This window comes from Gallus gallus, chromosome 6 (assembly GCF_016699485.2).
Source record: "Gallus gallus isolate bGalGal1 chromosome 6, bGalGal1.mat.broiler.GRCg7b, whole genome shotgun sequence".
In the NCBI taxonomy this organism is placed as follows: domain Eukaryota; kingdom Metazoa; phylum Chordata; class Aves; order Galliformes; family Phasianidae; genus Gallus; species Gallus gallus.
This window is the reverse complement of record NC_052537.1, coordinates 30,527,304-30,552,522: the sequence shown is the minus strand read 5'-3', so window position 1 is coordinate 30,552,522 and position 25,219 is coordinate 30,527,304. Positions and strand designations below refer to the sequence as shown.

At 41.9% G+C, this 25,219-nt stretch overlaps 1 protein-coding gene and 1 long non-coding RNA gene across 5 annotated transcripts in view; one reads left to right on the top strand and one right to left on the bottom strand.

Annotated features, from left to right (window-relative positions):
* The window catches only part of PRLHR (prolactin releasing hormone receptor), a 66,444-nt gene extending 44,289 nt beyond the window's left edge, over nt 1-22,155 (top strand). The window contains exons 2-6 of one of the 4 annotated variants that reach the window (XM_046942970.1): nt 5,830-6,001; nt 6,721-6,855; nt 8,162-8,215; nt 9,386-10,589; nt 15,204-22,155. In XM_046942970.1, the coding sequence (XP_046798926.1) occupies nt 9,494-10,552 (1,059 nt within the window). In that variant the 5' untranslated portion in view covers nt 5,830-6,001; nt 6,721-6,855; nt 8,162-8,215; nt 9,386-9,493 and the 3' untranslated portion in view covers nt 10,553-10,589; nt 15,204-22,155. 4 annotated transcript variants of the gene reach the window in all.
* Nucleotides 9,572-25,219, bottom strand: part of LOC121111176 — a 104,007-nt gene continuing 88,359 nt past the window's right edge. The window contains exon 3 of the long non-coding RNA XR_005860898.2: nt 9,572-9,693. This is a non-coding gene — a long non-coding RNA (uncharacterized LOC121111176). The remainder of the gene's footprint in view (nt 9,694-25,219) is intronic.

Here is a 25,219-nt window from a genome sequence, read left to right as displayed (position 1 = left end):
TAATTATTTCTGATTCTGTGCCTGCAATTTTGCCACGTGCTTGTAAATCACAGAAGAAGTATTTTAGGGATTATTTTGGGTAAAAACATAAATAATTGGAATGTTCACTTTACTTGTTTATATCTGGGCTTTTAAAAAGTTTTTGCAATTTTGCTTACATTATCATAGCATGTACTGCATAGTCTGACAGTATAGATACATAGAGCTATAGCTAGGCATTTTGTAAGTACTATATTTTAATGGGAACACATTATTTTTTTTAATATGCTTTCAGAGATAAAAAGAAAATTCTCTGAACAGAAATTTGGCTCCACTGAATAGTCTTTTTAAAAGGAGTGACTGGATAGTGACATGTGTACCCTTTTTTACTTGTATAACGTTGAAAGCCTTAGAAATTTTAGCATCATTCATGTTAACACATCAAAGTATTGCTGGTTGAACTCAAATCTCTCTGAAATGCAAATCTGCACCCTTAGCTGTAGTGCAATGAACATACAGATGGTTCTTCTAATTATTTGGAAAAAGAAAGGGGGATGATTTCCTTTAATGATTTCCCCTTCTTTCCAAACTGAAAGCAGTTCCAGCTCTTCCCTCCACCTAATTGGATGATTAAAAGATGCCTTTGTCTGGCTTTCAGCTATTGAGGTTTCACTGCAATTTGTTAAAACTTCCCGTCATGAAGCAAGGTGTGAACCCCAGGCTATATAGGTTTGGTTCAGAGGCTATGTGACGGGGGAATACAATCTCGAGTATTTAAAGCCAGAAGTGGGGGATACTTTTGTCATCTCATGTTATTGCACTGATTGCAAAGATGGGATTTTAGTATTCAAATAGGAGAACGAGTCTTAGATGCAAAATGTCACTGACCAGGGCATAGACCCCAGGTGTTTAGGCTCCAGGCTCAAAGTAGTTCAGTTTTTCTGAGAATGTAAATGAAAGAATTTGTAGAGACATTGACTTCACTGCTGCTTTGTGGGGTAAAAAATGCCTCAGAGGAACTAAAGGAAAATAGCCTATATAATAGATCGTATTACGGTCCATTTCAAGCATTTTACTTTTAACTACAGGCTAGACCAAGGCTTGAGGCTTTACAAGCATGTCCTGAAAAACGAGACCTGTTCACCAGTCTGTTGGCCCACTGCTTATCTGCCTCTGGGTTGCAGTGGTGCAGATACTCTGAAATCTCTTTTCCTTGTAGGATTTCATTCAGACATGACCTCCAGACTGACACGTCTGTGCCAGATGTTGAAAAACTTGAGGGATAAGCCTCTTGCTGTTCATGTAGTGCTACCAGAGGAATGTCTCTGTCTTGCCTAGGGACAAAGCTGAACTGACAGGGCTGGCTGAAAGGGGGCTGTGTCTTTGGGGACCCACATCACACTGCCTCTACCTGCCTTCAGTATTCATAACCTGGTTACCAGTATGTTGCCTTATTTCAGCCCTTGCAGCTACTTGGTGTATACAAGAGCAGGAAGGAACTGACTTGATTTCTTCTGTCTTGTGATCCCGATACAGAGTAGCCATTTATCTCTTCTTTGAGATAACCTTAGCCTTGCACTGAAAACTGCGTGTCAGTGTCAGTGACATTGCACCACTCCTCCAAGCATATCATGTTATTCACAAGACAACCTTTACTTCAGGATTTAATAGCATTTTATGAAATACTGTTGGAGGTGCCTATAAGTATTTTTTAATTAAAATACTTAGGTAAAAATAGAATATATTTACTCCATCCACTGCATTTCCTCTGAGCTTTGACATGCACGTCTCAGTCGCTCTCCATCAGTAGTGTATTCTGCTCCATTTCTGAGGAAATCCAGTTCTATCCAGATACTGAAGAGAATGGGATTTGGGTTCTTGACTGTAAAAAGACTATACCAGTGTTCAGAGAGACTTACTGTGTGGTCAGAAATCATTGGGTTTTTTTCCCCTCTTCATTTCCTATTAACCAGAATATTGTATAACTTGTTTGCTAAGTAAAACTCTAATGAGGCTCAAAAGCTTCTTTTGCCCCATGGAAACAGCTACTTTTGCCTATTAAAACTAAAAATAGGAACCATTACTAATGTAGGATAGATTTTTGAATTTGCTGAAAACATAAGTCAGTAGGCATCGTTAGGAAAACTTTGGAGGAGTTTGCTGTGTATTTTGAATTTTCCTAATTGAATCTAGGCTTTAGCAATACTGGAAAAGAAATAGGAGAAGGAAAGAATGGTCAATTAGAAATCCTCTTGTTCCTCTGGAGTGATACTTAATATAATAACAGAGAACAGTGGTTTGACTAGGTAGGATAACACTTCTCAGCTCTAACACCAAATCAATACTGCTGTAGGATAAAAATTTTCCATCCTCAGCTTCACCCTCTTTAATGTGGGGCATGACAGTGACCTTTGGTGTCAGAAAGACATTCATTATTATGTATAAAATGCTGTGAGAATCTTGGCTTGTTAAATTTGCAGAGATTAGATTGTCTTCTGTTTGGGAAGATCTTTTTTTTTTTTTTTTTTTTTTTTTTTTTTTTTTTTTTTTCCCCACAACAAGTCTCTCTGAACACCCGGAGCCCTACTAGATGAATAGGGGTACACAAATCTAGTGTAGTACAAGTCAGTTTACTTCTACTGTAATGAGGGTATGGTTGTGGTTTTTTTCTGTCTTTTTTTTTTTTTTTTTGTGACTATGAAAAATAAAACATGAGTAAAAAAAAAAAAAAAAAGATGTAAGGCATGTAAGCATATGGTGCATGCTATACCTTGTAGATTTAATCCAAGTTCTCCTTATGTGCTATATAATATCAGAAAGTACTGCACTTGTGTTGTGACTACCCATGTACTGGAAAATGTTCTATCTTATTTTTCTTTCATTTTGAAATGTCATCTCACTCTAAATGAGACTGTGCTGAAAACATACAGAAGACTGCATTAGAAATGTCTGTAGGGTTTTTCTTAGCCAAATATCTCTTTTCCTCCTTTTCTTCAGACTTGAGCTTGTGTAAAAGAGCAGGAAGGTGTATTGCCAAATTGTATTCTCTTGGTACGGTGTTACTATGCAACCATAATCAAACCACATGACAGTCCTCCAGATAAACCTTTAGTATAAAGAGCTTTCAAAGCTCCAGGGCAGATTGCTGCTAATGGGATAATTAATTAATTGGAAAATTGATTTTATTAGTTTATATAAACAACCAAGAATGCCTGGAATGGTGTTTGTATTCTGGGCTTTTTCCTTTTCTACATGAAAAATATTAACTGAACTCGTTGCCCCATGAAAACAGCATGTGAAAATGGCAATGTAGTCACTACAGTACACCAGGTATCAGTTTTTTGTCTTGTTCCTGCCCATCACTCATTATCAGGGTAGCTTTGGGTAGATGCAGCTTCGGGTCGGACCGCTGTCCCTGGTGCTGAAGCTTCGCTCCCATCTCCTCTCCCCAGGTAGATGATCCCTTGAAAGGCGTTCACCCTCCAACAGACTGGGGGAGCAGAGAGGCAGAGCTTCTCTACGGTACTGTAGAGGAGTGTCGGTGGCCAGGCAGCATCTTGCCCTATTGCTGCAAATAACTTGTTGGCTTTTCTTGTCAGTTCTCTTCTTCACCAGGGCGTGGCTGTGCACATGCCCCTCAGGGTGTATGGTGAACCTAACTCCCGGTTGTTTATGTCTGCAGGGAACATTTACAACCCTAAGTTTCTCCAGGGCTCAGCGTTTGATGTGCAGGTGTTTCTGGGAGTTAATTCCCACAGTCTGTACTAACCTGGGGCATGTATTGGTATTGTATATCCCTCTAGTACTTTGTAGAAGGAGGAGAAATGTTAGTTTTTCTTGGGGGCTGAGTAAGAATTGTTGGATCTGATGGATATGCAAATCTGCTCCCATACTTCTCCAGTTTAATCCTGCTTTGTAACTGAGACCTTTAATTTCTGTGGGAGTTTTCATAGAGGGATCTGTTATACAAATATAACAGATTCTATTGAACTCAACAGGTTCTACTCAACTCAATCCAGACAAGTGAGAGATGGTCACAGTTACTCACTTAGTGCCTACTTTTCTGTAGAATTCTTCTTTAGTATGCTTAGTCAAAAAATTCAGCCTGCATAATTCTTGAATCACCATGGAGTTTGGCCTTCTTGTCCTGTGATTAGAAATTTAAAAAAAAATCCAGCACCCTAACATTAAAAAATAAAATAAAAGATCGGGTTATCTTCTTTCTTGATCATTAATTCCTGAATGGTTTTGGCTGGCAAAGAAAATCTTATGAGGGTGTGAAGGTGAGGGAATGAAGTTTGTTTGTATCAAGTGTCTGGGTAGGAGTCTGCAGTAGAAAGCAAGAGCAGAGAAAGAATTGGTAATTGTACTGATAAAAATACTTTGGGGATTAAATATTTTTATGTAGTGACTCTGCTGACCCTACCCTTATCCTTACTTTGTAGATCATATGCCCTGAACAGAGGCCAAGATCAGCAACAGTGAAAGTTCACCTGGCAAATGTTCAAGTGCAGTTCAAGTTGAGCAGCACAGGTTCTACTGTGCAAATCTTCCTGTCAAAGAACCACAAATAATACTGAGAACATTTTAGGACTTTGTCTTACTTGTGTCCATATGTGTAGGTGTGCATATGTAGAAATTTTAATCCTATCTTTTGAACTTTGTCAATGGAAATACTGTTAGTGGTGTTATTTTCAAGGAAGAGTGACTGAAGTTCAAAGTCTAAAACTGCACTAATGTATGCTGGATGGCATCTTCTGAATCCCGAGCCCCATGCAGGCAATCATATCACATAATAAATGACTCAAGCTTTCTGTTAAAAATAGGTGTTTTATTCCCCATAATACACTGTTTCTTCCTAAAGTCAGCGCTTCCAAAGGGGACTTTTTTACCCTCCCACTTAGAAGTGTTCTACTTTTCATCCTAGATTTGTCTATGCTGAATTTGTCCTTTCATTCATATTGTTCCTTAGCTAAAATACCTCTTCACCTACTCTGGAGTTTACCATCCTCCCCTGTGTTTTTAAATAATACAACATTCTGCTCTAATGAATAGACACTCACAGCAGGAAAATTGTCCAGAAATTGATGCAATGTAGAGACAAATTCACCCTGGAATCCTTCACAAAGTCATAGATTTTCTTCTCCTTGCACCTCCAAATTAATTGGTTGCTTCTTTGTACAGAAACTACTCCCTCCTAAGCCACAGTGAAAATGTTTATTACCAGGTGACCTCAATCCTGACTTCTATGACAAGTTTTTCCTCTATAATACTATCAAACTTCATTTACCTTCATGGTTTCAGAGTTTCTTTGTGTAACAGTGCAGTAACCCTTCATATCACCTCTGTTTCCAAATTTGCTGGTGCTAGCTTGCTTTTCATTCTAGCATAATAAAAAGAAAAGAGCTATCAAGGCTGTTAAATTGCAAGCAAAATTCTTAATGGGCTCTAGATTAATGCCCTCTAGACCAGTTCCTTTATCAATATTGTTAGTCTTTGTATAGCTGACAGTTCCTCATATGCTACATCATATGTGTTATATAAGTTGAAATTGATAGGAACTACTGTATGTCCTAACTAATAAATAAAATGAATTTAATAGCTCGTAGATGGGAGGCTAACATAGTAAGAGCTTCCTTTTGTACCCTATTCAAGCACAGAAAAACAGCAGCAACAAACAAAAAAACTGCAAGTGAGTCCCTTAGCAGTAAACACTCTTTTTAGAGTTTGTGATGTCTCAGTCCACAGTGGAGGCAGACACAATGCATTCAGATGACTAAATGAGAGTTGGAGGTACAGGCTGCCCTGTCTTGAAATTATCTGACATGCACCCTTGTTGTTCCCTCTCAGATCCTAAGAAAGTGGCAAAGGAACCCTTGTCTCTCCTTCTTTCAATGCTGGCAGAATTTTAATGTAGACTCGGCAAGAATTACCTACTCTGCTTTCCACCAGACATCTCTGGAAGAATATGAAAGACTCTGGAAGACTATGAAGACTTGAAAGAATATCAAGGACTTCTGTGGTAACAAATATTATTTGTCTCCTTATTACAGAAAAGGATTCATATCAAAGGAACACAAGCATAGAAAACCAACACCTGTAACTGGGGCTCAAATGACAGAAGAATTCTTTTGGAAGTCTGTAAAGCTGAAGTAACAGAAGAGGGCCTCCTAACTTAAGAAGATCTATTAATTTTGCCAGTGTAGCTGCTAGGACTAGATCTCATGTTTGGATGCTGTTTCGTCCACAGACTGTGGGGGTGATTAAGCATGCATGTACAGAGCAACTTCAGTGCTTTAGGGGGAGGTTATCACTTTATGAAAGCTAACAGTGTTCCTGCTCAGTGTCCATAAAGAGCTGGACAGATTAGTGTGAGAGTTCATGGAAGTGCAGCCGTGAAACATTTCTGTGAAGATTTGTTGATTTGGCTTCAGATCACACATTTTCCCTTGACTCGAGGAAGACAAGGGTTTCAATTAGATACTAAGCAGCATCCGTATGTGTGACACTCAGACACACTTGGAATGGCAAAACAGTTCTAATGAGACGCTTTGCAGTTTCTGTGACCTTTTCTCTTTAAATAGGTATATTCTCTGTGTGAAATAGACTTACATGAAGGACTTTTTCATCGAATGTGGGAAATTCTAGACAAGACTAATATTTGCAGTTTTGAAAGGACAGAAGAGGATTTCTTGGGGTTAAAATGCTGAAATATTCTTTCTATTCTGGTCTTGGCTTTAGAATACAGCTGAACTGAGGAAACTTTCTGCCTGAAGCCAAAACAAACAGAAAATCGTTAACAGACTTAAGATAGGAGCCTTCAAACAGAGGATGAACCAGTTTCTGGCTTCAGAGGTGAAGAAAATACATGCAAAGGTCAGAAAAATGCATGAAAATTGTTTTCTACATCTTGAAATAAAAGAGCATTTAAACTTGCTTACAGGTTTCTGTGACTTGGACATTAAGGTGATCTTGAAGGTTACTTTAGATATTTTGTTTGATTTCTATTCTCACATAGCAAAGCATAAACCTTTTTCTCATAGGAATGCAATGAGGATATTCATTGGATCCACTCTGCAGCTATTCAGAAAGAGAAAGAAAAGTTAGCTAGTTAAATATGTGATTTTCAAGTACTATGTGTGCACTGACATTATTGTGAGCCTTCTTCCCTAGCATAAGCATCAAAATTCCAGTTGGATGTGGGCAGTATGCAGTCTGTTTACAAATGCTCACTGTTTGTTTTTCTGTGTGTTTTGGCTTGTAAGAGAGACCCAGCCCAAAGCCTACAGAAATCATCTAAAAGGCTCAGTTTGACCGCAGTAGGACTGAGATCAGTTATCTCCCGCACTAAGTGAAACAAATGTATTTCAGAGTGTAAGGAAACAGTTTTGCAGCATTCTGCTTATAAGAAGATAGTATGGTCACATGCAATGGTGAAAACAGTAGGATTCCTCTTTGGAGTCATTACCCTTAAATCCTCCTGCTATTCTGGATTTGAGTATGTAGAGACAAATAGAGTTTATATTCCTCTGGGTCCCCTCCAGCTCAGATACATGAGATTGGACTCCAAAGTGGGATATAGCATCCCATTTTTTGTACGGGTCATGAGTAGGTCACTATGTCCATGAAGTGAAGGATGGTACTTCTGAGCACCTCAGTTACACACTTGCTCTCCCCTCAGGCTAGAATAATGGCCATATTCCAGCCCATAGCATAATCTAATCATAAACGTAGTTGCAAAATCAGCACTTACTACGTTTGAAATGCCCATCCATCAATAAGTATTTGTGGCAGAATGGCTTAGGTCTCAGCAAAGGCTACACAAGATTAACTCCTCTTTAAGAATAGAGAAAGGATTATGACACATTTGAAATCTAAACTTTTGATTTGTGTAATCAGTCTCCCCATCAAACTGAGAGAATAATAGCCTCATAGAAAACACTGGGTTAATATTTTCTTGAGTAGTCAAAGATATTAGGACATAAACTGCCCCTTGTAGTTGTGGCTAAATCCCCTCAGTGCCTTGCAAAACCTTGCAGTGTTCCCTGCTTTGAAGTACTCAAAAGCTGTTAGGCTGCTCCTTTATCCTTTTATTCTGTTTTATTATTTTTTTTAAGTATCTTTAGTGGATGTAAATGGAAACTGTGGAGCTTCACATATTTTTTTTTTTTTTAACCAGCAGAAATCCTGGTCCCAAAGTGGTTGAAATGGAGGGAGTAAAGGGAGAATTAGGACAGTAAGTAAGAGCCTGATGCTGATGTTTACTTAAATGCGTGCTCTCCGCACACCTACCCTGATCTTTTGTTTTCTAATGCCTGAACCACACAAAACAAAAGTGCTGTTTTAGAGAATGGCTTGCATTTGCTGTTTAGTGTGTTAGTATCTTCTTAAGGTGAATGCCTAATGAAGGAACATCCCAAATATATTTGTGCTGCTGCAATTTTAGAGACCATTTGCTGTAATTCAGTACAGGTGAGCCGTTACAGCTAAGCTGCTTGGCTGCTGTTATTTCCTTTGAGATCTTTGCATGTTTTTACTCTTAAAGATGTGTAAACCCCACTGAAAATACTCACCAGGGATGAGCAAACATTTTAACACTATTAGAAAATAAGATACTTTATGTTCCATGCTCAGTGCTCCTTTCCAGGCATTAACTTCATTCTCCAGGTGCGTAGCTGAGTCCCTCTAGTGGTGTAAGCACTCATTTGGTGTCTGCATGTCATCAGAATTCCATTTTGCGGTCACATCACAGCAGCAGATTTACAGGTAGCATTTTTGGGCGCTCTGAGGACTGTGACAAAGTGGATCTGGGATTAGATGCAGTGTAGGCTCGTGTTAATGAATGCAAATTTAATTCTAGCTGGGAAGGGCAAGTACAGACATACTGCAAAGAAAGGGGAATTCTTGAAAGTATATTCAAGAACTAATTGCTATCAGTAAGACACACGCAAAGAGCAACGTAATGCTCAGGGCAGCCAATAGGGATAAAAGCTTACAGACAAATCTGTCATGACCTAGTAGTGAAGACTGTTTAAAAACACTGATCTCCACTTAGCTTGTAAATGCGCATCACTCTCTTTCTCACTCATGTATTCTCTCTCTCTCTCTCTCTCTCTCTCTCTAACACACACACACACACACAGACACACACACACACGCTCTTGGATTTGCAGAAGCCAGACATCTAGGGCACTCCTTGGCATCTACAGGAAAATCATATGGGATTAGAAAAACACTGCAGTAAGTACTCCCTGCATTAAATGTTTATTAAGTGGTATGCTGTCAAAACCTGGATTTAATGGTAAATACAGGAAGACTTTAATGGAAATTGGCTGTATTTGATTTTTCCTAGGAACTGCTGAAAGCTGCCTCACGAGGATTACAACTTCTCCTTTTGCTTTTACAGATGCTTGTTTACTATCCATGTGGCAACCTCTGCACAGCCAGTAATCCATTCATTATCCTCACTGATTGAGTGCGAGAGCAGTGCAGTGGTAACTACTTCACTTAGCTGATGGCAGACGACAAAAGGAGGGAAATGATGAATTCGGACAATTTAACCTCCCAGAGCTTCCTCTCTGCAATTCATAGCAACGCCAGCAATTTATTCTCAGGGCTCCAGTTTGTTCAGTCCTTCAAGCCACTCATCATCCCCTGCTACTCCCTAGTAGTTTTTGTTGGTGTCATTGGGAATTATCTTCTTATTTATGTCATCTGCAAAACGAAAAAAATGCACAATGTGACCAACTTTCTGGTAGGCAACCTGGCTTTCTCAGACATGCTCATGTGTGCAACCTGCGTGCCCCTGACGCTCGCGTATGCCTTTGAGCCCAGGGGATGGGTGTATGGACGTTTCATGTGCTACTTTGTGTTCCTGATGCAACCCGTCACGGTGTTTGTGTCTGTCTTCACCTTGACTGTCATAGCTGTGGATAGGTATTACGCCACGGTGTACCCCTTCCGGAGGAGGCTCACTATCCCTGTTTGTGCCTATATCCTGGCTGCCATTTGGCTGCTGAGCTGCACCTTGGCTGCCCCAGCCTTGGTCCACACTTATCATGCAGAATTCCCAGAGTTGGACTTCTCCATCTGCGAGGAGTTTTGGTTCCACATGAGAAGAGATCGCCTGGCTTATGCTTACAGCACTCTCATCATCACCTACGTGCTGCCTTTGGCTGTCATCTCCCTGTCCTACCTGCGAATCTCAGTCAAGCTGAAAAACCGAGTGGTCCCAGGCAATGTCACCCAAGGCCAAGCTGAATGGGACCGGGCAAGAAGGAGAAAGACTTTTCGCTTGCTTGTCTTAGTGGTGGCAGCCTTTGGAGTCTGTTGGCTGCCTCTGCACATCTTCAACATGATGAAGGACATAGATATCAGTTTAATTGACAAGCAGTACTTCAATTTCATCCAGCTGCTGTGCCACTGGTTTGCCATGATGTCTGCTTGCACCAATGCCTTCCTCTACGCCTGGCTTCATGACAGCTTTAGGGGGGAGCTGAAGAAAATGTTTGCCTGGAGAAAGAAGAAAATTGGGCCCGCTACAAATTGCATTATGGCCAGCGTGGTGCTGTAAACATAAGAGCTGGTGGGAGTGCACTTCCTGCAACTTCGTAAGTCATTTCCACTTTTAATCAGTTCTGGTTGCTAATGTTCATCCCTGGGGGCTCAGTCATAACACCACATGTCTCATGGGTTACTTCCCCAGCACTTCCAGCCCTACTGGAGAAGGAGAGGCAGAGATCATATCCCCAAATGTCTTTTTTTCCTTGATGGGAGCTAGAGGCCATGGAGATCTTGGAACAACAAAACCCCCTTATGTAAACTGCAGGAATCTTTCCTATCTCATTTTCATGTCACTGGCAGCATAGATGTGGGAACAGGGAGAAGCAGTGATGAATATAAGACCTTGATACGCAGTGAGGGGATTAAATCTTTGGACTGGGTTGAAATCAAATCTGTTTATCTACCCAGAATACAGTTCCTAGCATAAGTTTCAGAGTAAAGGACTGACAGTATTCCTGTAGATCTCCTCCATTAGGGCCATGATGAAGAACAGCCTCAGCTCTCTAAAGTACACTTCGTGCAGAGCTGACACTGCGATCAGGGAGCAGGGCTGCTGGGAGCATTGCTGTGAGATCCCAAAGCTGCTGTGTCTTGTGAGCTGTATCACGGCATATAGTGAGATGAGCTGAACTGCTGGGAGAGGCCAAACAAGGCAGGAGTGAAGCTGTTTGGTGAGGCATGGTTGATGCAGAGTGACTGACAGCCTATTAGCAAAGTCACCTGGTAAATTTGCTGATGCTGCCATCAAGGGTGGTCAGGCTGGAAACTGTGTGTGGGAACTCATCAAAATAGGAGGACATTAAGATATGCCACAAGATATTGAGTTGTGTGCTTGCCATTGTCTCATACAACCCCAATTTGCTGACCCTTCAGCAAGGTGACCATGTTCCCAGCCAATGGAGATCAGCGTAGCCTTGTCAGACAAGAAGCTTTCTGCTCATCCCTTGAGGAACAGATTTTGATGTGTGTAATGGCTAATGCTGCCATCAGCTTTGATCTCCAGAGGCAGACAGAGACCTTGATAGGGCCTTCAAGAGCACTTCAAAAGATGGTGGGTAGAAGGGGCTGTTGTCACTGAGCTGTGATGAGCACTGCGCGACCAACAGAAGAAAGGCTTGTCAGAAGGCAGAGTGGTAAGTGCTCTCTTTTGAAGGAGTCTCTTGGGAGGAAACAATTTCCTTTGACATTCACCTTTCAATAGAAGGAGGGAGTTAAAGGCTATAATCGAACAAATGATTCCTAGTCTCTTCCCCCTGTCTGAACTGAAAATATCGGAGATAACTGATAAGAATCAGGGAAGAAGTTGTGACACCAGGCATCTTTTCTGAAGAGGCTTCTTCCAGCTGGATTAAGTGACATGAGGAGCTGTTTGATACCCCAGCTATAGAAAAAGCACAGACCAGGGGGCAGTTATGTCCTTTTTCAGCCAGATTGAACCTACTGTACCTGTGTGTGACCAGAGATGCATGTGCTGCCAGGCATGGCAAATAGGCAACGGGGGAGAGAGAAGAAAATGATTATGGTTTCACTGGTTTCTAAATGCATTCCTATTGTGAAACTGTACCATTTTGCTCATCAACATTCAGTAAACTATTCTGGTTAAAAAATACAGAGATGTCAATGCACACACTGGGAAAAACATTTGAAATCCCTTGTCACAAATTTCCTTGCAATTTCATTTTTGCTATCAACAGTCACTAGAGCTGTGTTCACGGCAGAACCAAGGGCTGCGTGTTGAAGTACTCAGCATGGTGGGCACCCTCATATAAGGGCAGGTGCACTGCGTGCATGCCTTGAATTTTCCAGCTCTTGTGTTTGCACGTGGGGCTCTGCTGCTAACCCTGCATTTGGACTGTCACCTGCAGGATTGGGTTTTGCTGAAACAGCCCAAGATGGTCTTGTCTTTAGGTCCTGAGGCTCCTTCTGTCTTCTCAGCAGTCCCATTGGCCACAGCAGTGACTGTGGATATGCTCACACAGCCTCACTTCTGAACCTAGCCAGCCCCAGAAATCTCTGCTAAATGTAATTACTGTTTTCTCTGATATCCAGAGTAATAAACAATAATAAGATTTAGAGGCACTCTGGTATACTTCTTTAATCCAGTTATGCAAATAATTACAGTAAAAGCCTTCATGTGGAATGTGTTTTCTAATCTGTACCCCTCTCTGGGGAGCTGCTGTGCTCCTCTGAGGGACCAGGGCTCATCACTACAGTATTTTTGGTGCTATAATTTTTAATTACAATTTAAGAAATCATTACATGGTTTGATTTTATAAAGTAGTGCAGTTCTAAACTTGGTGAGCCTATTAAATTTCCCAGCAAGAGTTTTCATTGTTTCTTGTTTACATTCAAATCCAAGGACTCTCATAGTGAAGGATGGAGCAAGGACTGTGTCTGAGCTGAAGTGAGTGCTCAGTGAGGTGAGCAGAGCACTGAGCTCCCTGTCTGCTGGGTTTTCATATGAGTTGTTTCCATGGACCAGGAGAGCTTTGGCAGGTGGATACCTATGTGTCTACATTTTACAGCAGCAAATACATGCAGCTTATGATGCCTCCTTGGACTGTTCCAAAATGCCAGACCCTGGAAAACACCCCTAGATGTACAGTGGAATTTGTGTACATGTGGTGTGGTGTTTCCAGGTAGATATCATAAAGCATTTACTAAAAGGTCAGTTGTCAGGGCACAGTGAGGACTTTGGACATGAGGGAACATGGAAATGGGAAGATATTGTTGGGGCTGGGCATCTCAGAAGGCTTTATATATCTTAAACGAGGAGATAAAGGAGATACAGAAGGAGGCAGTGGGAAGAGACAGGAGAGGATGAGATGTCTGCATTTAGAGTGAAGAGCACAGACTAAAACAGCAGGAGTGACAGCTTTACAATTTGAAGCTAGCTCTCGGAGGGACTCCTAGGGCATCATTCTATCAAATACACTGTGTTTTCAGTGACTGTAGATGCAGAAATGCTTGGTCAGACATAAGCTACTCCCTGTGGTCAAATACAGGGTAAAAAAGCGATGCACCTATGAGCAATGTCAAAATGTAAATCAGTATTTGAGCAGTAACAAAAAGACAGGTTATCAGAACAAAGGGCACTAAATCTGAAATCATAGAAACGTGGAATCATCAAGGTTGGAAACGACCACTAAGATCATCCAGTCCAACCCATCCCCACCATGCCCACTGCCCACATCCTTCATTGCCACATCTCCGCAGTTCTTGAATGCCTCCAGGGACAGTGACTCCACCACCTCCCTGGGCAGCCCATGCCACTGCACTACCACTCCTTCTGAGAAGAAATGTTTCCTAGTATCCATCCTGAACTTCCCCTGGCCATTACTTCTCATCCTAAATCAAGCCCTAAGAGCAAAACGACAGTTAAACCTCAGGGTCAGGTAGAGTTGGTCTCTCACAGACCTCCAGAGCCGTCACCAAAGACTAAAATGTCTGTGAGGTGCATTGATTTAAGTTCATTCCTTGTACCTGGATGAAGAAAACAATGAGAGCTATATTTGTATCAAGTTCAGGGGGTGTATCTGGGGAATGGCAAATTACCTGGGATGGACAGAGGCGGGCCCTGCCATACAGAACCACAGTGAATGCCTCTCAGCTGAGAGAGATGGGGAAAGCTGACATTTTTCATACCAGCTGAACAACAGATGCTCTGTGTAGTTTTAATTGAGTGAATCTTGCTTGTTGAGCTGGCAATGGTGATCTATAATTAGAAGACTAAGAGAATGCAGGGTACAGATAAAAGCAGAAAACAGTACACCTGCAGCTGGGAAAAAGTGCCAAATTGGACAGCACTGCACAGCACATCCATCAATCTGCCCACCAGATGAGAAGAGCACGGACAGAAATTGTGTGCATTTCTGCATGAAGAACTATATAACTCAAATGTTTACCTCCAGAGTCTCCATCTGAAAAGCTACAAATGAGGACATTCCTACCAAGTAGATGTGACCAGATGGTTTATTTCACAAGGCTTAGTTCAACCCTGTTTTGTACGTGTTTCTCTGCCCCCTGTTCTCCCATTCCACCTCCAGCCTTTTGAACACATCGATCAACTGAAAAAAAACAACAACCCAAAACAATAACAAAAAATATAGACAAGAGCCTCCAGGATATTCAGATCCTGGTAGCTGTCTGAAGTTAGGAAGCACTGCTTTGGTTCTACCCAGGGAAGGAAATGAGATCTAAGTGCTCTCCACCGTGGGGACGGTGCCATCAGCAGGGGATGGATTAAATGGCTTACGACTAGCGATGAGTCCACCAGGCTGTCTCCTTACAAAGTGCTGATGAAATATCCAGAAAGCAAGGTGTTGAGGGCATGAAGCTAAAATAGCCATCACTGGGAGTTGTGCCTCTCTGGGATCTCTTTGACAAGGAGCTGGTAGGGTTGGCTTTCTTGCCTGGTGTTGCTTGCTTTGTCTTTCAGCAGCCTGCTTTGTCAAGTTAAGTTAATTAACTTAGTAATTGATATAAATAATAAAACAGGCACTCAGGAGCTCCCTGCTTTGTGTCTGGAGCCTTCCAGAAACCAATTTAGGATCACCATTATCGGCAGCTGACTGGGTTTTGCATTCTTTGCATCTTGTTTATGTTTATTAACACCATTAAGTTGTAACTTTCTCTTTTATTCTTTATTTTTTCCTCTGCAGGAAACACAAAAGAGCGGGAGGAGACGGCTCTAATTCCAACATCTACATTTCTTACAATTCCTACATTTCCATTTGGCGCTGGTGACACTCAGCATTGAGCGGGGCTGTGGGGAGCAGCTTGGTTCTTTGCAAAGGAGCAGCAACATTACCCTCTTCGCCAACTACAACTGTTGGTTTCCAGATAGGTTGCTACAATGGCACCCTGTGTCTCACAGCAGCAGGAGGGGTTTTGGCTCTGGTGATGTGCGTGGTGCTGAGGACTAGTTCTGCACAGCTGGGGATTCCAGTGTCGGGATCACATCTGGCAGCAGCTGGTGATGTGATGCTGGGCAACAGGAGGGCTTGCACCTATCTGAAGTGGCCCTGCTCTCTCTGTGGCTTCTTAGCCACAGGGAGCTGTGTTCAGTTGCCCCCATCATGCCCACAGTAAGAGAGGTGAACTCTCTAGAGGACATGTGGCAGTGGAACAAAATAGCAGCTTTGGCTCATGGTCAAAGGTTATAGCACATCCTACTTCTCCAGTTTGTCTAACCAGCTGCATTTGGGAGGTAACAGAGAAGCAGTGCGCTGCACTGTGCAGCACGTCTTTCTAGGGATTGCAGAGGCAAAAAGAAAAAAAAAAAGAGAAAAATGAGTATTTTTTGCACTCAAGCAAAAAACAATCATCCAAAGGTTACATCTGAAACAAGCCAGGGGCTGCATTTCTGCTTGAGTGTAGAAAGAACTACTCAAGCTTTCTGGTGAGCATGGTCCATCACTTGCAGTGGGCCAGCTCAGCTCAGCAGCCTTACTGCATGGCTCCTTGCATCCCTCAGCAATATGACAAGTCTAAATAAAGGTAAGTCAGGTATATATGCACAACCCCAGAACTGCTTGCATTTGGTCTGGAGATGGATGAGTTGTGGGGGGAATGTATTTGGGAAAGAATCTTTTATAAAAATGGCTGAAAAGTTGGGCTGAAGTTCTGAGTGTTCAACCAACGTACCCCTCAGCAATGGCGCACAGTACAACGTACCAACGTACAATGGCGCCTGTGGAAATTGCATACAGATCTGGCAGCATTGAGACGAAAGCAATCCAAATGCCATGTGAAAGAGCTATTTATAAGCTACACTGCTAATTAAAAATTACTTTCTGAGTAACTATTTATACAACTTATTTTGAATCATTAAGAAGAAAAACCCTCATCATTCGGCTTTGGAACGATTTCCTCTCAATTATTAGATCCGTTTAAAATTCAGCATCTGTTAATATGCATAACTTAGAGAAATTAAAAATAAATTTGAAGCCATCTGAAGGACTAGACGCAGCATATGGCAGACCTGCTTAATCTTAACAAAGTCAATAATATTTTCATTATGAATCACCTCTTCATTAAAACATGTATTCACGTCTGTTGTATAAAACAATGTTTATTTGCTAAAGCCTGTAGTACAACCCTTGCAATTGCTGTCAGTCACAATTAATGACAAATTGGCTTGATAGTGCTTTGTCTTGGTAGATTGCTACAAACTGAGGACAGATGAAATGCAAACCACCGAGGGCCAAACCAAGTTCTAGCAACATCACCAACAACATGCAGGGAGACTCTTGGAGAGCCCAGTCTTGCCGTGCCTACCGAGTTCCTGAGGGTGTTCAGGAAATGCATAGATGTGGCACTGCGGGACCTGGCTAGCGGGCATGGTGGAGATGGGTTGGCGGTTAGACTAGATGATCTTAGTGGCCTTTTCCAACCTTAATGATTCTGTGATTCTAAAAATGGTTTTCTTTGTTTCTGAGACATTGTGAAAAGCGCTGTTCAAATCCTTTTCATAAAAAAAAATGACGTGGTGTCTTCATGTTCTCACAGTTCGTAAAATTGTTCCTTTATTGCAAAATCAAGAAGTAAGTTTTCCCATGGAGCAGTTTCAAATGGCACTACCTGTATGTGCTGTTGATGAGGGTAAGATGAACACATGAAAGACAGGTCAGACTTCAGAAGAGGAATTAAAAGTCAGACCGCCCACATCCTGAAGTCTCTAAATTGTTGGAGGAGTGTGGTTATGAACTCAAAATGTGTCTTGTAGTTGCTTACTGAGATGATTTACCCTTTTTCCCCCAAGTATTCTGCTTGAGTTCTGGGCTATTAATTCTCATACAGAGACATCTCCCTGCATCCAGGCTCAGTGATCAACTTTGAAACCACATCTTCACTTTCATCCTCAGCGACAGCTGTCAGTGGGCTCAGTTCAGTGAACAACTTATTCTGCACATTAGCATTCAACATTTTGGGTGAAATCTTCTCCCAGTGCACAGTACAAACAGCCTTTCTGTTATGCTGTTTGTGCTCCTATGCATTGAGCCAAATGGGCTTAATAAGTTTAAGTCTTATTTGTGGGTTTAGCTCAGATCTGCTTTGTAAGAATTTGAACAGAAATAACACAGTAACTATTGGGCCTGGGTTAAATAGCTTTTCTAGACGTGTGAAATGTATTATCAAGTGAAACAAAGCAAAACAATATACATTAAAGGAATCAGTCAACATTAAAGAATCAACTGTTCTTGAAATACCACAATTCCTGGGGATTAGGTCACCTGTAAAAGGGGTAGAAGGTATTTCACTTCCACGGGTCAAACATTAAAACATTTGATAGCTTTCTAGGTCATTACAGGTTTGCTGAGTGATCAGAGAAGCACAGATTTGAGGACAGGACAAAAAAGCATGGGATTTTCAGTGGCAAAAAAAAAAAGAGCTTGACCAGTTTTACCAGCAACCTCATGTTCAACAAAAACAGCCCAATTTGCAGAACTAGCTGTGGTGGAAATAGGGGCAGTTCAGCAAACATTTTTGCTTGCAGTCAAAATGCGAGGTGTTCAAAACCAGAGGTAGAAGGTGGGTTGGAGGAAGGCCAAACTGGTACAAGGATGGTCTTATGAGTTTCGACACCAGTGAATAGAGGCTGAAGGGAGAGTACGGATTTAGAAGGCTATTTGCATTCAAATATTGAGACTGGAGAAAGCTTGATGTCATCTAGAGCTACATCAAACCTTGCAATTCACCTATTTAAAATCCTAGCAAGCCCTTCAGATTACACTAAGTCTTATATATTTGATAAAAAAAAATGTGCAGTTTGATTCATTATTTTGATTAATTTAATTACATAAAGCCTAAGCTCTTTGTGCAAGAAAGCTCTGAGCGGGAGCTGTGTTCACACTGCCTTTTATTTGTTGTAGTCCAAAGACTAAACCAAGCCTCTCTGATTTTCTGCTGTAGATAATAGCTCCAGACTGAGTTTTGAGGTGCCTAGCCACAAGATTTTAATTTAACATTCACAGCATCACCAGAGGATAGAAAACAACAAGCAGTGTAAATAGAAACTCTTGCTATTGACCCATTTACAGCAACTAAACATTTTTAAAACCAGAAGAGATGACAGAGGAGCGCTAGAAGCTTTGAAGTAGTGTGTTTCATCTCTGGATAGCTAGAGGTGTTTTCTGTGAAACTACAGCTCTTGTGACCTGAAATTTCTGCCTTCTACATTTGGTCTTGGCAGTCCCAGAGCACACACGTTTCCAGGGAGAGCAATACTCTTTCAAAAAATATTCTTTCCTCCTGAGCTAGATACTGCTGCTTTAAATCACCCTAACCAGAACTGCTGTAACGCAGCAAGCAAGACATTGCTCACAACTAAATACAGCAGAGCCTAGCTATGCAGGTGCATGCTAATCTCTTACACTCGTGGATGAGCATCCAACAGATACTTATTATTCACTGAATCTCAACCCCACATGTATATTTACCACTAAGTGTTAATTAGCAATATGAGAATCCACCACAGAGAAACAGTTTCACTTAGTTCAGGATAAGCAGCAGGGTGGGATAAGCAATTAATGTGGGTTGTATCACATTTGAGAAGCGGAGAGCAGGCTGATAGGAAGACATAACCCCTCTGTGATTCACAGCACTTAAGCACTGTGATGTGGCAAGCTTTGAATATCTCCTTTTGAAGAATATCTGGTTAGAACTATCTGAACAAAAGGGAAAAAAACACTTGTTATGCCTCAGTGATTGCATGGAGTCACACTGTGTGCTGCTCCCAGGTACCCAAGAAACTGTGTTCCAGCCCCACCGAGGTTAGGAGCCTTCATGTCAGATTTAAGCAGACACTTTCCAAGAGGCTTTCCCAATGCCCAAGCCTGGAGACAGGTCCTCCTGAAAGCCACAGCCAACACAGGACTATAATCCACAAGGCACATGCAACAAAGCAGAGCATAAGCAGAGATAACCATCATCCTAACCCAGAGCTGAAGCAAGTGCTCTAAATCAGAACTAGCCAGTGGATCAAGCTCCACTGGAGCTAATACCAAATTGCCTTCATTTCAATATTCAGCACTATACCATGTAAGAAAATGACTAGATACCCTCTGGAGTCTCACATGAAGTTTGCCTCCCTGGAACCTGCTGATCAGTTGTTTTCTCCCTAATTCTTTCAAAATTAAAATAAATAAATAATAATAATCACTATTCCCCACCCCACCAACACCTTTCTACCCTCTCTGCTAGAACTCACCCTCTGAAGAACATTATATCCTCCCATTCACCCTCCAACAAACCCCTCACCCCCTGCCCCACGCAGCAGCCTTTAATAGGGCATGCAGCAATCCCATAGAAGATGCCAGCAGTGCTGCTGAAGGCTGGGTGTTATGGGAATGCTTTGTAGGGAGTTCCAGCTTTGTAAAAGACGTGTTTTACAGGATTGCATTCTTAGTGGGTATATGAAGACAGATAAAATCCATGTACGCAAAAGGATGCTTATAAAGATGACACTAAGAAAGAAACCTATTGAAATAGAAGGAACTCTCCTAATCTGTTAAGAAAATAGATATACTGAAAACTTGCAAAGAAATAAAAAATAAAAATACTGGGGTGGGGGAGGAGGCAGCAATGAAGGAATCAAGTTTCCACTTAATTGTAGACCTCCTGCTTCTACCTGAGTAGCAAAGTGCTGTTCCTAAGCTGTCATGTTCTTTCTAAGAAACTTGATCTCCTAATTATAATTGCTGTCTCTGTGCAGAAGGTACTGACAGCCAATTTTTAGATGCCTGCTGATCCTGGGGCTGCCTAGAGGATGGGGGATGATGGATCAGTGCAATCAGTACAGAGCCAGACTTGTTCCTACCTAACTGGCTTTTACTGTAGAGTTTGTGCCACTGATCAGCAGCTCAGTACAGCCCCAGGACCATTCCTTACGCTTCCTATTCAGGCAGTGCAATGAAAGCAAGAATGATGGGCTGCTGGTGGCAAGCTGTGGTCATCACAGCTCCTCTGAAATGAGCAGGGAGCAGCTCAACCAGGTGCTCAGAGGCTGACCTTGGGTGTTTCTAGGGACATCACACTGACCACCTCTCCGGGCAACACGTGCCAGTGATTTGCCCCTCACTTCTCATCTATTTCCTTTCACTAGATGCTTAAAACAGGTGATGTGAAGATCACCTTAGCTTCAGTGTGTCTTCAAATCTTGCAAATCTTTTCAACCTGTGTGAAAAGCTGCAGGGTGAAAACAACAGGCTCTGGATGCTGTATGAGCTGGCACGCAGCCTTCTGTCCATATGCCTGTGAACTGTCTGAGCAAGAAGACAAATCAATACTAATTAATGGTCCCCTGGAAAGTAAATAATTTGCTCACAGTGTGCAGTGTAGCAAGGAACCCTGTAGGCTATTTCTGCCTTTGATTTATTACACCATACAAACAAAGGTTTATAGAAGTAGTTTGGAACCTAGAATCCTTTCCTTGTAAAAGTCACAGCTTCTATTGAGATGAAAGGAGCCAGGGGGAGGAACTGGGGTTTTTACATCTGTGGGTGCAGTAGATAACAATAACCAGTGCCAGTTGACTGCTTGCTAATTCAGAGCATCTCCTAGGGACTATTCCAGAGGGAACAAACAGGGAACTATTCAAGGGCTCAAGCATTTATCTTTGTAGATCAACCTCTCATTTCCTGCAGAATGGATACTGTTCTGGCATTTGGCCTCTCTGCCTCGCAGACAGATCTAGAATAAGAGAGAACAATGCCAAAACCTAGAAATGTTGGCTAGCAAAGGTTACCTCTCAAAAGCTATGGCAGAAGTTTATGCTTTCTTGTGCTTGTGCTAAGGGGTTTTTAAAAGTGCTGAATCAATGGCTATTGCATTTGCTTCATCTGCAGCTCCAAGGGAAGGCTCAGGAGTGGCCAATTGTAGGAAAAGGTTCTTTAAAATGTGTCAAACCTTTTGATTGCAGATGGCCAATTAGCAATTTCAGGTTTTGGGAAATGAGTGCCATTAGAGATGGGTTCTTCCTTTATTGCAGTCCCTTCCAGCAAGGTTTGTTCTCACAGCACATAAGCAATTTTGCTTAATTGCCCTGTGGAAGTGCATGATGTTAGGAAATGGACCATTGTACACTGGCTGAAATGCTTTTGAGTGCTGTGCTGTGTGAATGTCACTTCACTGTAAGCAGACATCATGAGTTTTGTTCAGAAAACAGCAATGTGTGTGACAGTGAGGATTACCTACATGTGGTGACAGCACAGAGAAACATTGGATCATGTTTAGCTTATGATTTCCCATAAACTTGAATTTCTGGAGTTTCTATTATTTTTTTCCACCCTGTTTTTTTGCATTTTATCACTCCCACCTACTGTACATACATCTGCTTGGATCTGTAAGGGCTCACCCAGTGTTTTCATACCATTTCTCCAGTTTGTCTAGCTTGTTAGAATTTCTAGTCCTGTCATTAATATACTTGCATCTCTTCCATCTTAGTGTTTTGTAGAGGTTTAACAGGATAGATTCCAGCTGCATCTAGCAGGTTGTTCTAAAAACATTTTGAACATAGCCAGCTGCATAACAGTTGTAGTGGAAATGCTAAGTCATGGCTTGAAGCAGTGATTAAGCAGCTGGTGGGAAGGCAGGGCCAACCCAGGGGAGCTCAGGTGCATGCAATGCAGCTGACTGACCAGAAGGACTGGAGCCAGGATCCACCCCTTCCCAGACCTCATTTAAGGGTTGGCAGTGGAGGTAAGGCTATTTCACTGGAGATCCCTGTGTACCTGAAGACTTCTAAAGGTAAGCAGCTTCTTTCCTTTGTTTCTGTATCTGTGGATGTTGCCTTGGACTTGGCTCCTCTGCTGTCATTGCTGTGGTTTCCATTGTGTTACAACAGTTAATTACATGACTTTGACTACGAGCCACTGATAACAGCTACATTTTGCTTAGTGCCGTGGGTTTGTTCAGTCTATTTGACTGATGCCATATCAGCAACTTAATTGGAACTTATGTTTCTACCTTTTGAATGAGAAGGTCTTTAGCAATTGTATCAACAGCAACTCCGTGACATCAGATGATGTCTGTTGTTTTCTGTCTATCCAGGCCTTCAACTGATTCATAAAAAAGAAATGAGTTTGCTCTGAGAGGATTTGTGGTTGACAAATCCATTCTGACTCTTAATCACTTCCTTGTTTCCTTTCATGTACTCACAAAGATTTTATTCATTCCAGGGTTTTTCTGGCATTTGAAGGTAAGCTGACTGATATATAAATCCCTGATTAATCTTTTCCTTCCTTTCTTAGAAACTGAATACGCTTGCCCTTTTCCAACCTTCTGATGCTTATTGGTACTCCCTGACTTTCCTTAGATAACCATGAGGGGTTCTGACGTTATTTCTGCCATCCCCTTGTTTGGGTTCCTGGGATAAATCCATCAGGCTCAGGCAGCGTGAAAACTTTGGAACTCCTTCAGTGTGCTGACATCTCCTTTTGTGCTTCTGCAGAGAGATCCCCATGCTCTGTCACTGCTCCTTACATCAGCCATTGTCCACCCTTCAGCTTTTTGTTCAGAAATACAAAATAAGACACTGAGTGTCTTGGCCTTTCTCTTTTTTACTTCTTAATTTGTGCTGATGAATTTCCTCTTCACATTGAAGGGATATATTTTTTTTTTAGGAACAACATTGCACAGGGGAGGAAAGCAAAGCCAGCTATCTTTCAAAAACATGAAATATCATTGTTTCTTTATGATCAGATGCTGCCCTCTTCTGTAGAGAATAAGACAAACATTCATCAAGGGGCAGCGCAGAACAGCTGTTGCATTTCCCCCCCCCCCCAGTGTTGGCTTTTCTTGCAGCTTGATTGCAGGAGCAGCACGGGCATGGCTTGTGACTTTTCCTATGGAAGGTTTTTCTGGGCTTTCCTAACAGCAAGGGCAGAGAAATGAGGGCTACATTCACAAACACAGACCTAAAACTCAGTGCTAGGAAAAACCTGACATGTTTGCTTTTAGTGCAGCCGTTTATGCTTTCAGGCTGCTAAAATGGGCCTGAAATTCAGGTGTTGAAATTCAATTACCCGTTTGAGTAATTGAAGTGATTACAGCTGTCTCAAAACAGTCTTTTGTGACGACTCTTTAAGAGCTTTTTTTCCTCTTGGTTTTACAGAAAACAAATAAGTTTTCTTAACCATTACAGCATTTTGTCACTCCGTGGCAGAAAAAAAATCTCCTAAAATTATCTAAAATGCGGCTGTCTACGGTTGTGTCACCCCAAGTAATCTTTTCCCCGCCCCGTGTGTTCAATGCACGGGGGCCATTTAACGGTGCTCTTCCACTGCCACCTTCTGGCTGCGGCCAGTGGGACGTCGGCTGCGTGACCCAATGGAGTTAACGTGACATGAGCAGAGTGGTAATGAAGGATGAATCTAAAAAGCTAATAAGGGATCCTATTTTTCCTTATCTTCTGCCAGAAGAAAAGAAAAACACCAACAAAAATAACAAAAACCAGAAAGCAAGCAAGTAGCAATAAAACACCATACCATACCTGACCCCCGTTGGCCAGAACTCGATCAAGTTCTGGCCAATGTACAAGTCAATTTTGTATATACAAAATGAGGATTTGACCTCTGAATCTTCACTTCTATTCATATCAGAAAGTCCAGATGTGTGGAGTAAAAAGTGTACAGACCTCTAGAGTACCTTGCAGCCTGAGGCTGTAGCTAAGAACCTGGTGCTGTGACTTAAACAACATGAGATAACCACAGGAGAGGTGTTTGCAATCAGACACGTCTCGCTTCTGAGTTGTTACAAAGGTATTAACATTATTAACGTGAAGCTGAAGGTTCAGATCTACCGGTGGCTTGCTTTACATCATGCCCAATCAGAAAATGAAAGTGTTACACCATCACAAATCAGCTACTTTAATCATCAACTTCACTTGTGATGCTTTTTCTAGTTTGCACTTCTTTAGGATCATGCCTGTATTTTAGGGTCACACAACCCTGTGCTCTGTGCTGCACTATGTCATGGGCTGTACCAAGACTTTGCAGAGAGCAGTTGGCTGCTTCATGACCTGCAGGCCAAGCAGATTTCCCCCCCAAGCTGTCTGTAGGTTAGAGCAGAGCACATTTATGTATCCGTGCTGTTCTCATTGGACCCACCTTCATTCATGTGGCTTTAATTGTCCTTTCTCAGAGTTCTGTGAATGCAGCTGTTGGAAACCAGTCTGAACCATTAGTCTGTCTGTAAGCCAATAGCTGACTATAACAGTGCTGCACTGAGTGACCTTGGCAGTGACAACAGATGTGTGCAGTGTTCCCCAGCATTATCTGCCTGCCAGGATGCAAGGGCACTCAGAGCTGGACCTGCTGACCTCACTGCTACTTCTGCTTCTGTGTGGGGCTGTTGTATAAGACAAAGGAAATCTGCCCACAACTGTCAGCTCCTGCTCTTCCTCTACCTTGCTGGGGGCAGCAGGGCAGACCAACCTTCCTCCCTGCACTACTCCAGACCCCTCTTCATTTGGAACAGAACTGAGCTCCAAATTCCGCCTCTCCATTTTACACATCCAGTTTTTCTTGGGCTGTGGATACAGGGTGTATACGTGGCTGTAATCTGGGTCTATTTTTCATATAAAGCTGGGTTTATTCTGTAAACTCAGAGATGAAAGCAGACAAGCTTTGTAGATAATGACAGCTTTTTACTGTTACAGGCATAGAATTTACCTCAT